General features: G+C 39.0%; 1 protein-coding gene across 3 annotated transcripts in view; it reads left to right on the forward strand.

Annotated features, from left to right (window-relative positions):
• The window catches only part of KIAA1549 (KIAA1549 ortholog), a 141,251-nt gene that overhangs the window by 71,238 nt on the left and 54,808 nt on the right, over window positions 1-15,205 (forward strand). For all 3 annotated transcript variants that reach the window (XM_035561598.2, XM_050714041.1, XM_050714050.1), the window contains exons 4-7: window positions 3,937-4,114; window positions 5,669-5,799; window positions 7,362-7,545; window positions 13,819-13,878. In XM_035561598.2, coding sequence (XP_035417491.1) covers window positions 3,937-4,114; window positions 5,669-5,799; window positions 7,362-7,545; window positions 13,819-13,878 — 553 coding nt within the window. The remainder of the gene's footprint in view (window positions 1-3,936; window positions 4,115-5,668; window positions 5,800-7,361; window positions 7,546-13,818; window positions 13,879-15,205) is intronic.

Here is a 15,205-nt window from a genome sequence, read left to right on the forward strand (position 1 = left end):
TATGTCAGCATGTTTAATGGTGACGTAATGCAAAATTTTACACAGAATTGTCTTATATTACTGAACTAAATTAATCAAGCAGACCTGACTCTTGTTAGTCAAGAGTACCCAGGAACTGAGTTGTACGTTTGCAAGTTACGGTGAAGCAGTGCACTTACTTAAGCTGCTTTTTTACTATGGCTTTTATGACAGCTCCCAGATGTTGTTCCCTTGTTGTGATGTAATGCACAGTAAATCAGGAGACAGTCTTGTTAAATTTAACTTGGTAGTAACGTGTGCTTTAAAAATAAAATCCATGGCAACGATGGATATAACTGCTACTCACTTTAAATATAATCCAAGTTTAATACTGAAAGGAGAATTACTTTTTTCCCCAACTTTTTCAGTTGAAACTTTGGGCTCTGGTTCTTTATTATTTCTAACATTCTGAGCTGATGAAGTAGGAAAAAAGTGAGGCAGGCTTGAATCCTGTCTAATGAAAAAACTTTTTTACAATTTTCTTCTTAGCAAAGTGAGAATAACTGAAAATTTTAAAATTCTCTCTTTCGAGTTGGTTTCAATGCATTGCATCTGCAGAAGAATAAGACCCTATTGTTTGCCTGTTCTTTGAACCAGAGCAATTTTTTGTCAACTCTCTCTAATGTAAATCTTAGGACACTTGGGTAAGATTTGTTAGACAATCTTCAGTTGACTTTAGCTTTGTTGCACTAGGGCAAGAGGAAAAAAAAGTATTGGCGGTGACTTGCTGTAAGGACCCTGGTGCCATTAAGTTCATACAAACAGAAAAAAGCTTTTTGTCGGCCTCATTTTTGTTAGGGATTTTTATCATGCAGTGTAATGTATGCCACAGTCACTTTGTTGCTGCATTTAATCTGGGGTTTTGGACCTATCCTCAACCTATAGGTTTCTGTAATCCAAAATCTGTAAACCTCTGCCTTAAAAGTAAGGAAACAAGTTCACTGTCTGGCAGTTAAATACTTTTTTCAAAGATGCCACCTTGTGGATTTGCACTGGCTTCTGTAACATTCATTGCTACTCGCTGCTGCTGAAATTGTGGCTGTTACCATTTAGATGTGTGAAAATGGTGGGAGAATTGTTGCCTTAGGATCCTAATGTGTGTAGGGGCAGAATCTGTTTCATTTTTAAGACCTGTGAGCCTTTGTAGCCCATCTTTGTGAAGTTAAATGCTCCCTGCAGACTCATTACAGAATGCTTAATAAGGTGGTGATGAGGAAATCCTTTTTTTATGTCTTCTGCCAGATGTTTGCACAGCATAATACAGTGGTATGTAGGCATGGATTAGATAGTACCAAAGGTGCATCTAATCAAATAGTTTAGCTGACAGTAATCTATAGCAAATGCCTAGAGAAAGTAAAAGAGAGAGAGTAAGCAAGCAGTGATGTTTTCCCAAAATACTTTTCTAGCCTCTAATAAACTGGGACTTAAAAACTTGCCATACGAGATGCATGTCTTGTCAGATTGGCTTTGAATGAGAGAGGCTGTATCCTCGAAACAGCAGGGTTGGATTAGCTGGTTTAGGAGAAGAAATGGCTGAACTTGAGAAGGTGCAATGGTTTGTACTGAAGCTTTCTGCTTTTGCTGGTGACTCAGTTGTGCATGTTGAGTTTTGAGTGCTTCTCCAGATTCATGGCTCAAGGTATTAAGGTAAGAAATCTGTGCTTATTTAATGTAAGAAATTGTACTTGCTTACTTGAATAGGTAGTGCTCTAAAACTGGGGTGCTTCAGCTAGCTAGTTTGGTAGCATCTCACTGTCCTGGCAGTAGAAGTGAAACCTCCAAGAGAGGGTTGGCTGACTGGCTGGGTTTGGGAACCATTAGAGCTGTGCCAAGAGGAGCTGTTCTCATTTGTGAAGCTAGAGTTGAGCTGTGCTCATCTATCCTAGATAACTTTCCAAACTTCTCTGTGAATTACCTTGTAAACAGCATCATGGTAACATGGCTGTATTACTTCTGGTGTCTGAATTAAGTTGTAGAGATGTAGCTTAAGACAAAGCTGCAATATCTCAAGCAGAAATAGCTATTGCTTTCACCTACAGTAGTTCTAATCTACCTACTTTAAAATTACACTTAAAAACTATTTTATGTTTCCATTCTTGTGGCATTACTTTCACCCAAAAAGGAGCACAAAAGGGAGGCATGAGTGTTAGCTGTTAAGATGAAGAAGTCGATGCAAAATTTCAGAGGAGTCTCTGGGTAGGTTGCTCATACTGCGTCTGTGGTGCACTGGAACAGGTCAGAGGTGTAGGGAGCTGAGCTGGTTATCAGAGGCTTGCTTTCTTGTCTGAAATACCTAACTATAGTCCACGACAATAGTACTGCAGAGAGGCTGTTCTAGGCCTCTCTTCTTCAGTGTATATGGTTTTAGAAATCACCAGAAAATTGTCAGTAAGATCTTTAATTCTCTCTCTTCTTTTTCTTGCTTTTAAGCGGTGTCTTGTGCAAGTAATGGTAACTTTTCATATGTCTTACCCATTATAACTGCTGTTTTTCATTTGACAAACTGAAGCTGCAGAGATCATTTCATCCTGAGATAAAAGGATAAAATTTCAGATAAGAAAAGCTCAAAAGAGCTGTGCATATTACTCATATCAAACAAATTTGAATTCTCTGGGTCTAAATCCATTTATAAAAGCAGGATGCTGCATATATTTGTGGCCTAAGAGGAGGGAAGAAATAATGAGCAAGACAGTTTTTTGTTGTTGTTGTTTTTTCTTCTGCTACTTAGGTAGTTTCTTTTGGTGAAGATCTCTCTGAAATACATGGTGTTTCTAGAGGACAGGAAAGGGCTGCTTACTGTCTCATCTAAACACCAATTATCGTTATGGTGCACTATTGCAGAAATACCAGTAAGGAGCATGGAATGACACTTTAAGTAGCACTGTGCTTTTCCATAAGGCTCATCGTGAAGTTGAGCATATCTCAAAAATCCCTTCACTGGTGCAAAGCCTGCAAGATGCCAGCATCTATTCATTTAAGAGGTGCACATTTATCAGAGCATTTGCATCTCTGGTTTAGATTATTTATTTGTGAGGCCATTGTGTTGGATATCTCAAAATACTGTAGTGTGACTGCCTAGGGCAAATTAAACAAACCATGAAGTAAAACAAATAGAAAAAAAATAATGCTGGGGAAATCAGAGTCCTTGATATTGAGATAGTTTCTCTTAAGGAGAGAAGGCATCGCAATGTGTTTAAATAAATAAAAGCCTTCAGCTTGTTTTTACTTAGGTGACAGAATAATAATGTGTAAAAGCATCTGCCTGGAAACATTTGCCTAGATTCATATTTAACTTTCAATTTCATTTCTTTTACATGATGACTAAAGCTCCTCGGGGTTTTTGAGAAGTCTCAATGTCAGGAGATGAATTGGAGGAGGAAAACTGTAATTGAGGTAACTGCATTGAAGAAAGCAAATGGGGAGGAGCATTCTCCAGAATACTTGTGTGTGAGAATTATATCCATAAAACACAGCTTATACGTATTTTGTTTCTCACGTCACATGTGAATGTTGCAGGATGCATTTGCTCTGCAGCACAAGCCTGAAGTGCAGAAGCTCTGCAAATGGTTCAGTAAGTAGGTAGCAATTTGTATGGGAACTCTTACGTACTGCTGGGGAATGCAGACGAGGTGGAGTGCCACTGTGCTGTGATGTGATATATGGAGAAGTGCTGAGGTAGGTGTGTTGCACTGGAGACTTTCCAGTAGGTGCTCTTAGCACAGGGTAAGTGCCTTTCTGATGCACTGGAGCAGAGGCTGCGAGGCACAGCGCTGTCAGAGTGTGTGTGTTTCTATCTCTGTAAAATAAAGATTGCATTTTCTTACATGTTGAGGTCTAAGCTTTGAAATGTCCAGGACTCTATAGATCTAAAGTGTTGTTGCAAAATTTCACGTTGAAGATTTTTTTTTTTTTTTGTAGGTTTATAAAATTTCCCCGAAATATGCTTTCTTGGTGACATCAGGTCCTTTTGTTTACACGGCGATAGCTGTCATAAATGTGCTTGTGAACAGCAGTCTTCTTCGTGGTGAGAGCCCCCTGATCCTCTCGCTGCATCCTTCTTTCACCATGCCCGATAACAGATTCCAGGTTCAGACAGGTGAGTTCTTCCTGACGCAAAGAGGAGGAGGCGTAGCTTCATACTAATTCACACTTCTTCACTTGCGGAGAGTTGTGATAAGTACGTGAGATCAAATAAAAACCCTGTGTTCCACTGCTCTGAGCATTCACTCTTGGCTGTTAAAGAAGTACTTGCTGTAAATAATTTGTAGACAATTAATCCTGTAATTTCATGATTTTTTTCAGGAAAGTTTTCTTAGTGAATTGCAAAATATGTATGCTCTTTTCCTTGCTTCGTATTTCAGTTGATGGTTCACTACTGAAACAAGTGAAAGGAGTTAGCATTCCTTGTATTGCTTTAAGTGTTAAGAGTATTCTCATGTTGCACAGCGGGTCTATTTTCAGTGGCCCCTTGCCTGTCAGTAGCCTGATCTCCACTTCTCTTGTAGCATTTTACAAAGATGAGAAGACCAAAGCTTGTGGGAAACACTTGTAAAATCACAGTGCAGCTACTTTGTAATGCTTGACTCACGTTTTGGATTATGTTTACCTTAAATTACGCTTTTTAGAATTTTCAGTGTAGGAGAATCAGTGAGCAAAAGGATTGCTCATATAGCATTCAGCTTTCCATGGCTGCTGTATGGCAGCAGTCCATGAATGCTAATATTCTAAAGTAACATATTAACCATGTAATGGTGTTTGACTGGGTAATGAGACAGTAACAGGAATTGAGTATATGGGCAGTAGAGTATGTGGATGTCAAACATAGCTGCTTTTATTCAGGTGTGTTTCATGTGCCGTTTCTTCTGTGTTAATATCTGAATTGTGAAGCATCAGTTCTCTTGTGTGCGTGACATCTTTTTCCACTGCTTGGCATGGTTAAACAGACGATAACTGTATCTTCTTGTCTTGATCTTTGTATAATATTACTATTGGGATCTGTGACCTAATGATAGCATTTCTTTGGGTAAGAATATATCAGGAAATGTGCAGATAGCTGTGTGCATAGCTAGGGGTCTGTATGCCTGCACTCTTTCTTTCCTGTGCTCATTCTTTCTTTCCTGTGAAAGATTTTAAGCTGTATCTATATAGATTTAAAAGATTGGCTGCTAATTGGTTATTTTGAAAGTGTTAGACTGATACTGATGTGTACGAGTGGATCCAGTGTGTGGTCTTTTAGATAAGCTAAATATTAAGTTTCAGTCTACAAAGAAATTTGTTACTATTTTCCTTGAGATTTTCATTGAACTGTTGGGGTAACTGAGGATTTCAGTGTGGCTGATTCAGTGCTCCAGTCCTTTAGCAAGCTTGTATGCAGCAAAGGTCTTTCAGTATACAGGAGGAAACAGTGGGTATTCTGTCAGTAGTATCGTTTGGTAATCTAATTACTGCTGCAACAGATACTAGTAAGTAGAGAATTTACTGCACCTGTGCAAAATGTATTTCTACTGTGTTTCTACCCAGGTTTTCATTGAATATGTCCTGAATTCCATGAAAAAGTGCTAGCCCTATGGAGTGAGGATTCTCTTGCTCATGTTGTTCTCTCTCATGGAAGTACTTGTCTGTAGGAATAATGTGTACCCTTTGCCTTCAGTGCTTCAGTTTGTGCCTCGAAATGTGGATATTGGGTTCTGCGACTTCAGCCAGCGCATTGAAAAGGGGCTGACAATGGCATTCATGGAGGTGAGCAAACAACACCAGGAGTTCTACAACTTCACTGTGCAGGTAAGAAGAAAAATGCTTTGTATCGTTGCCTTTTTCTCCTCACTTCCAGTTGTCCTGTTTAACACAGCTGGTAAAATGAGTTAGGTGTCCTCAGACTACGACTTGCTATCTAGATCATGTAGAACAGTGAGGCTTTGTCATAAAGTCATTTTTTTCCCTGCAAAATAATTTGGGTCCATATATCACTCTCTTTTCAAGGTTATTGAAAAGAAGATCCAAGAAGATCATGACGCATATCAAGAAGTATTAGTGAATATAATAGGAATATAAACAGGCTTATACTTTCACATAAAGGCTGCCCCAACCCTGATCAAACTCATTCTCATTGGATTTTATTATTACAGGATAGGGTGTGGTCAGTATGTTTTTGTTGGAAGACACCTTTCAGGTCTTGTTGCCACTCAGGGGATCCTATTAGGAAATACCGAAACACACACTGACTGTCATTATATGAGCAAACATGCTAGTTGCTTCTGAGTTCTATAAATACTTATATGTACATGATGCCACTGTCTGTGGCAGCTGCTACTGGAACTTCATATGTGAAATGTATTGAGTATGTGCTGGGTACTGAATCGTGGCAGAGCTTAAAACTCCCTGGATAGTCAATAGAATCATAGAATCTTTAAGGTTGGAAAAGGCTTCCAAGATCATCTCGTCCAACCATTCCCATATGACCAATATCACCCATTAAACCATGTCCCTAAGTCCCCACTAGCCTTTCCTTAAACACACCCAGGGACAGGGACTCTACTACCTCTGTGGGCAGCCTTCAACTTATGAGACTAACTCCCTCTTCTCTCTGAATTCTTAATTTTTTCTAGCTTTGTTGTAATACTAAAGTTAGTATTAAAAAAAAAAGTGCTATTTAATGGGCACCATAAATGCCTGTCAGTGCTACCATAAAATGGTCATAGCAGTAAATATGATATAAACTTCATAGTACATGAAGTACTATGTAGTACATATAGTAAAGTGCATAGATATGTACTCAAAACTGTACAGCTGAGTGAAGCAATATAGATAGAATATGGATAGAACGAAGACAGAATATGCAAAACAACTTCTTGGCGTATCAACTTAGCAAACTTTCTTTTTAAATAGTTTATTACTGCTTGGAAGAGGTTTGTCTGTATATACATAGTTGCTCTGTACGTAGGTGGCAGAGTGAGACTTCTAACAGTTGTAGGATCTGGGTATGCATGATGCAGTAGGTTTTGACCAAGAGCCATTTTCATACTATGTCTTTGTCATGGTGTTTTCCTGTCTGTTCCATACAGTTTGGTATTCATCTGGCATTTTTTCCATCATTTTCTGAATGATAGCTTTCAGATCATTGTGGATTATGAATGACCTCAAAGGATAATCCTTAAAAAGAAAATGCATGTGTAACTTTGCCTCTTCGAGACTCAGTATGCCGAAGCAATCTGGAATTGATGTTCCTCTGCTTTGATATAAAATACTTTCCCCTCACATTAGGAAAAAAAAAAAATCTGTCAAGGAACAAATAGATATGCCAGTGATTTGATTTTGCTGACAGTGTTCCAATCTTGTCTTTTCAGATACTGAATATAACTCTGAGTAGGCCCGGGGCTGCATTTCGTCAGGGCCCCGTGAGCATCATTTTTGCCATCCGAGATAGATATGGTTTTCTAAATGGGTCCGAAGTCAGTGAGCAGTTAAGAAACTTGTCCGTGGTGGAATTCAGCTTCTATCTGGGTTTTCCTGTGCAGCAAATTGCTGAACGTGAGTACTTGTTGCCAAAACTGCAAAATACATTTTTTTTTTAGTAATTTTTCCCCTACTATGTAAAATTAATTTTGTTCATAAGTGATAATGCATCTTTAAGTACCTGACTTGTATCATAAATTCTGCTGGGCAAGTCTGTACCTCTCTGCTCACGTAGCGTGTGTCAGCGTTACAGCAACTTGTTGCTTTTGTCATCATTCTTTCCTTCTGCACTGGACCAGTTGTGCTGAACCTGGCATCATTTTCCCTGGTCTTAGTCTAGATACTTTAGAACAAACAAACAACAAAAAGATAGTCACTTTGATCAATACTTCTGTGCAGTATGTCTTTATTATGTCTACGATGCCTTTGCTGCCCGTTATCAGTGTTTACTACCTTGGGCTCTGTCCTGTGCTCAACTGTGACTGACTTCTAGAAGGCATGGGATAGTGTCAGCATAAGTTTATATTTGCCCATGTAGTCAGTAGCAATGCTTTTTTAAGTAGTCATGTATCTTTTAAGGTATTTTAAGTATCTTACTCACTTTCTGTGTACTACTTGCATTGCAAGTCACTTTTTCCAGTCCATGGTCATTCTAAACTTAGATTAATGGGAACTGCCTGCAAAGCAGTTTCCTTGATGTTCATTCTTGACAGCTTATGTTTGGTTAGATTTTGCAGGTGACCTCAGTCTCATAAATATGCCAAGTATCTCAGTTCAACAATAATCCTTGTACACTAGTGGATTGTTCATTACAACAATGACTCATGAGTGTAAGTCAGATCATGAGAGAACAGTACTGCCTTTCCTGGTGGAACCCATTCATGTTAATCTAGTCCATTAATTCCCAGTTTCTCCTATCTCATTGTACTTTCCAATGCAGATTTTTAATCACCTGAGTTACTTCTTGTGGGCTATACAGGTGCATAGCACCTGACACAGTGATTCCGTCTATACAGTCAAATGTCTGATGGAAAATCAGGCCTAGTGGTAGGTGTTGTTCATTGTGCAGCTGTACAGTAGTATGTCAATGAAGACAGAGCAAAGAGAATGATTGTCACCGAAAGTTGTGCTGTGCAGCACCTTTAAATCTATATACAGTGACTGTACAAGATAATTTCCCAGTGACTAGAAGTAGTATTCATTTTTTTAATCTTTTGTTTTAATTTTGAGGGATTTTGATCCCTCTGTTCTCATAACCAATTAAAAATGTAGCAGGTGTTGTATTAACCTTCTCATTTCCTTTTAATAATTCTGTTCTCACTTGGTCTCACATAGACTGTACCTTTGTAGTGGTAGCGGTATTTAAATGAGCCAGGACCAAAAGCCTTGAGAATTCTTGTCCATAGCATTTCCTTGTCCCTTGTGAGGCCACAGAAGTTCTCAGATTGTGGGCTGTGATCTTTGTCTCTCACTGAATTCAAAATAAATGTTCTTCTTGCCATGATTGCTTGAAAGACGTTTCTCTTCACTATGCATGGATTTTTTTTCACCTTTGCCCTTGAGTTTATTACTTTTAGTCTCTTGGGAATTATTTTTAGCGTCTTGACATTTTTTTCCCTGTGAAGTACACACATCTGATCCTACAATTTTTACTTATGTCCACGTATTCTGGAGAGATGTTTGTAGTGTAGTGAATTTGCAGGTTGCCCCTTGCTGAGAATCCCATCTTCCAGATTGTGTGATGGTGGTGCAGTGCAATTAGATGATAACAGAATTTCTACCAAGGTCAATATATCCTGAAAGACAAGACTGGCCATAGGGGAAAAACATTGCTATTAAACATGCATGTGTGCTGCTCTTTTCCCCCCTCCACCCCTAATGGTATTTAAGAAATGTAAAGCTAATTTATGTAGTGCTCAGACCAGGAACTCCTCCCATGTTATTTGCATGCTTGTAGTGCCTAGCCATTGGGACTGATTCCTGGCCAATGCCAGTGGAGCTCTGTGACAGCATGTCACTAGAGCAACTCTTATTTAATTATAGATTTAGCCCACTGCAGGACAGCTCATTAAGATTTGCACTTCTCTGGTTTGGTCTCAGTAGTGCCTCAGTGTGTTTGGTTTCAGTGTTGTGGAACACCAGATGTGGTGCCATTTGGTAAGTCAGCAAAGTGAGAATGCAGCTTCTCAGCTTGTTCAGAGCTATGGGTCTGTCTGTCAGCAAGCAATAATGGACGTAGTTCATACACTTCTGTAAGCGAGGCATCCTCACTCAGTTACTTTTAGCTGTTTCCCCTTTTTTTTTTTCACTGTTACTGTGGCTGTGTTTTGAGCCAAATCATTTTAGATCTTCAGAGCCAGAAATCACGTCCAGAGGCTCAGCAGTGTTGGGCAGATCTGTTCTGAGACATCTTATTCAGCAGTCTGCTTGAGGATGACCAACAGCCAGATTCTCAGAGCTACTTTGGCAGTGAGGTGCCTAAATGCTTTGATTTTCTATGCTCTGTTCTCATGTTTTCCTTTAGTCTGCAGAGCAGTTGTAGCAGGCAAGGTGTTGTGAAGATCATCCTTTGACGGATAGCTACTTTGCTCTGTGCAAATTATTTGCAACCCTCTGCTTTTCAACATGATTTGGGGGGGAGTTTTGGAAGGTATATTTATATGTAAATGTGAAATATTCCTTACCATACGGTTCTATGGTGTTTGTGCCTTGACTACCAGGCCTGGTAGCAGTTATATGCTTGGTGGTGACCCCCCCTTAGGGCTCTGTATATCATCTGACAAGTTTTATAGCCTGCACCTGAAGAAAAAGAACTGATCTGTAGGTGAGCTGAGCTGTCAGAGGGTTCACACTGATTCATACGAAGGACAAGCTGCTTGTGTAATATCACTGTGACTCAGCATCGTTAAGTGAAGTGAGATCTTGCTTTTGCTATCCCAAATATGAGCTTTGTTTGAAGGAATGTATTTGCTCCCTGCTTCCTGTTCACTTCATATAGCCTTTTGCACGCAGTTCTTTCATTGGGTTTTTCACATAATTGATATATACTGCTTATACTTTAAAGTGTGTGGGTTGTCCCTGTGCAATACATGATTAACAGCAGGAATTCTTAGTCTTTTTTTTTCTTGTTGCACTCATCAAAGTAAGTTTCTACAGTACAAGTCGTCTGTTTGACAGAATGGACTGTTCTGTGCAGGAATAGGGCTGTTGGAGTGGCCAGGCCTGGAAACTTCCAGACTTGTTTTTTTGCCGCACAGACTTCTAGGTGACTTCAGCAACATGCTATGTTCAAATGTCCAGTTTACGTTGTTCTGCCTGCTAATTTTGCATTGTCCACCTTACATCTCACATTTCAGATTGCAAACTCATTTGGTTACATGGTTGTGAACTACATGTCAGCAGAAAGAAAACCATGTTTAGTCACAGTTCCTAGGTGCTAATGTTTTTTTTTAAACAACAAAACAACAACAACAAAAAAAAACACGTAGAAAGGAATATGTTTAGTATGTCTTTATGGCTGTAAGATTTCTCTGAGGACATGCGAAGGCTAACACTGGACTACATGAGGAATATTGGCCTTTGTGAGCCTACCCCAAATATATTGCTTTTTTTATTAGGGCTTTAAATAGAGAGAGTTGCCTTGGGACTGTTTTTCAGTGCCATAACTAGCACTTTGATGGGTGGCATCTATTTCAGATACCTTGGAGATGTTGCAAGGCCAATAGGATAAGATGAAATAATATGATACAGTCCAAGGACTGCAGATTTTTTGGTAGTTTTTCTCAGAGTGGATTTTGGATCAGATTTTTAACAAATAGTGTTTTAATACATACTGTACCCCAGTGTTTCCATGGAATCTTAATTTTTGGGTGATGTCTTCTCATACTAAATATAAATACTTCATTCCTTCCATGCTTTCTCTTACTGTTCCTCCATTTATCATAAATAAGAACAATCAATGTGGTACCAGTTCTAGCATGCATAGTTCCATGTCTTCATGTAAGATCAGACGTATCCTTATCAGAATACCTGGCAAAGGCCATGTTAGTGGAGTCATGTACTTCAGATTGCTGTCGAGAGACTTCTAGGTGGCTAGGTGGCCCTTTGCTTTTTCAGTCAGCATCAAATCAACACTGTTACATGGTGTGGTACTTGAGGACTGCGTGACAGAATCTTCTCATGGGGATAGTGTATACTTCATTAATGCATCGATAGTCATTAGCAGACCAGCCGCAATCTAACTAGCAATTGCATTTTGTCTGTGCTGGTTTTAAACAGTAGTTCCAGGAGGATTAGGAATATTGCAACTATGATCATGCTGCATTGCTGAGACTCCAGCTGAGCTCAGGACCAGGCCACACGTCTTAGTGAGACACTGGAGTGGCCTGTGACATATAAGGGCTGGAACCTGTACTTTAGAGCTTTGGAGCATTGTCTGAGTTGCAGAAGTGTCCTTCATTTCATGCATTCTTTGTCAGGTTTTAGAACGCAGCCTTAGCTGCCAGTGATCGTGGCACATCCTCCTTTTCAATTTCAAGATTTTCTGCTCGTCAGTTTATTTTTAAATTTCATTAATTCCGTGAAAAGTTTAAGTGAATAGTCATCCAGTAATTTGCATGAATTAAATCATTTTCAAGTACTAATTAGCAAAAGCGTGAAGAGCGCATTAAGTATTGAGGCAAAGCATGATTTTGGTTTAAAAGAAGAAAAAATCTGCAACTGTTAGCAGTTCAAAGTTTTGTGGCAATTGGAAGGTTTTTGATTTTCTTCTCTTTCCATGCTTTGGAAAACACAGATCCAGTTTTGTTTATGCTTTTCTGTTCAGGTTGTATTTCTAAACTGAAGTGAACAATTGCATGACCGGAGCAAATAGAACTCCAATCTATAACCTACGCTCAGAAGAATCATGTAGCAGTATACCAAAAATAAATGTGTTAAATTAAATGGACTGCAGGGTGCTATTTGCGTGTCCGAGTTTTGGAAATTTGATGCACCCTGGTCAGCGTATGGAGTACTGATGTTCATGTTCAGAATAAAGAACCATATTCTTATACCATTCTGAACAGTAAGTCACAATGTACCTCCCAGGTGGTTCTCTTGAAGCTAGTGGTATTATTATTGTTGAAATAAAGGTGCAAATAACCACATTTTCACTTTTTTTCCACAAGACTATCCATAAATCTGTGGAAATAAAAGATAGTGTAAGTAGTAATTCCTTTGCTTTTATGTTAGCAAAAAATTGGTAAGCTTTTTAAGGGGCAAAGAATTGGGTTTTAGGTATGCTGACAGAAGTCAGCTACTGTACAAATCATGTCACAATTAAATTAGAAAACATGATTTTCTACATGTCTAAAACATGCAGTAGTGGCAAACTGTCTCTGGAACTGAAGACTGGACAGCTTTGTTCTAAATTGGTTTAGCATGTACCAGTTCATTCTTTCTATCCATGAAACAGTTTAAAAATTAACCTTTGTGTATGCTTAGCAAACTGCATCTGGATTAAATATTTTGAGAAAGTTACGACCCTTCCTCTTTTGTATTGCCATAGTAAAGCTTAAGACTTCCCTTGAGGAAACTGTTGGCCCAGCCCCCATCTTCACTTGTTTCCCAACATGTCTTTACTGCTCTCCAGTGGAAACCTTGGGAAAAGTCTTATTCCTATTGAAATCAGTGGAAATTGACTTAATTCGCTTCATTGGGGCAAGGATTTCACTCTAGAGCATGGCTTTATACAGGAAGCTTGGGGCCATCAGGCCAAACACATAATCCATTAGATTTGTCCACAGCAGTGCTTCTACATGTGTTTCTTTGTGATTTTTGTAAAATAATTTACCAAGGTGATATATTTTAAATATTTCCATCTGCATGAGTCTGGAACACAAATCAAATCTATTCAATTTTATTCTTTGCATTTAATATTTCCATGTAGTTTCTGTCTCATAGGAAGTCATGTTTTCGTTCTCAGACACTCATGGATTGCTTCACTGCAGTTTGAGCAGAAGTCTTATCCTGCATTTAGCTCAGTAAGAAACAGAATTCACAGGGAGCTTTACTTTTAAGTTTCTAGGAGCAATGACCTCAGTACAGCAGCTTGAAATCTTTCAGGTAATAAATCTGACTGCTTCAGTTAGCACAGACTTCAGTTGTTCAGAGACGAACCGGGGGAGTGTATGTTCACAGCACTTGCCTTACCACTGCGTCTGCACGGCCTCAGGAGTTGTAATACATCTGTGTAAATAAGATGCTCACTGACAGTATAAAGTACGAAGTGCTTTCTTTTTTTTGTGTGTATGTTGTTGAGAGTACTGTTCTAACGGATGTTTTTCCTCCATTCTATTTTTCCCTCAGCCTTTCATTATCCTAAGCTTAATGTTTCGCAGTTAATGAAATCTTCCTGGGTGAGAACAGGTACGTACAGTGTATGTCAGTAAGTAAGCGCGCAACTATTTTTGTTAGAAGGGTAACTAGCCTAGATAAATATCAATACCCTGGGGGTGCTGCGTGTTTGTAGGGTGGTAATGTGCCTAAGCTGAATAAATTCTAAAACCGAAGGCCTGGTGACCTGGGACATCTGGGAAATGTAATTCCTGGGTCTAGAATGAACTATTGCAATTTCTTGATAATGTACATTAAAATTTTTGTCTATAAGGCAGTTCATTCTTAGCAAGACAACTTATGCTGTCAGGCATAAAGTATCTACTCTGCATGCTTTCAATATCCTACATTGATTTTCAGATTTTTTTTTTCATTTTAGGTGGAAATAAGAACTTTCTTTCTGTGTAGCACTTTGTACCAAAACATGCCAGGAATAAAACAGAATAAAAATAGTTATGTTCTGAGTATGGGAAACGGCTTCGTCAAATTTCATTGATCTCTTCTGATTAATTCACAGTAGATCCCTCCCACCCTAGTCTGTTGGATGTTTTATTCTGCAATGAGCAGATATTGTTAAGCTGTCACTTGTAGATGCTCAAAGGCTATTGAGCTTGCTTGCAAGCACAGTAGATCCCACCTGCTTCTTCAACACAGAAAGGCTGAATGGTAACCAGGCTATGCCTAATAACCTTGCTGTTACAGTGCTGATGCCTCACTGGATACACTTCTGTCTTCCCACAGCCTTTCCGTCCATAGTTTACCAGTAGTATAGACATACTTTTTGTTTTTTTCAGGTATCCCTGTCTCCTCTCACTAGTTACCAGCGTACTTCTAAGCAGGAAACCAAATTGCAGCTTAACCTCTGAAGCCCACATAGTTTGTTTTACTGAAGAATTTCAAATTGTGTTCAGTAACAGGAGAGAATCTACCTGTGTGTATTGCACAACCAACGTCATCCTCTTAGGTGTTTGTTGGCTTTTTTTCAGTCAGTTTGGTCAAGATACCCTCACCCTCTCCTGTTCTATCTGTTTTTATCTGTTTTTGTTGGAAGTTTCCTTAGATCCTGGAGTAAAAAAAAAAGGTTCTTCCAGCTCCTAAATAACATATGCACATCCTCCACACGCTTTTTTTTGTCCCTAAAATTCCTGGCTATGAGGTTTTAAAGCCAGTGTCGGCACCTTTCTTTGATACAAAGGGATTTTTTTTGTAATCCCAGTTCTTGCAGGCATCCTGGGAAAAGCTAGTACACTTTGGCTGTGTCAGTCCTTTAAGTATGTATATTGTATTTTAAGGGCAAAATCATTCTATATTAATGGCTTTTTTCATTATTTGATAGCTGCTTCTAGACAGATGGTATGAC

Source organism: Cygnus atratus, chromosome 1 (genome assembly GCF_013377495.2).
Source record: "Cygnus atratus isolate AKBS03 ecotype Queensland, Australia chromosome 1, CAtr_DNAZoo_HiC_assembly, whole genome shotgun sequence".
NCBI classification, from domain to species: Eukaryota; Metazoa; Chordata; class Aves; order Anseriformes; family Anatidae; genus Cygnus; species Cygnus atratus.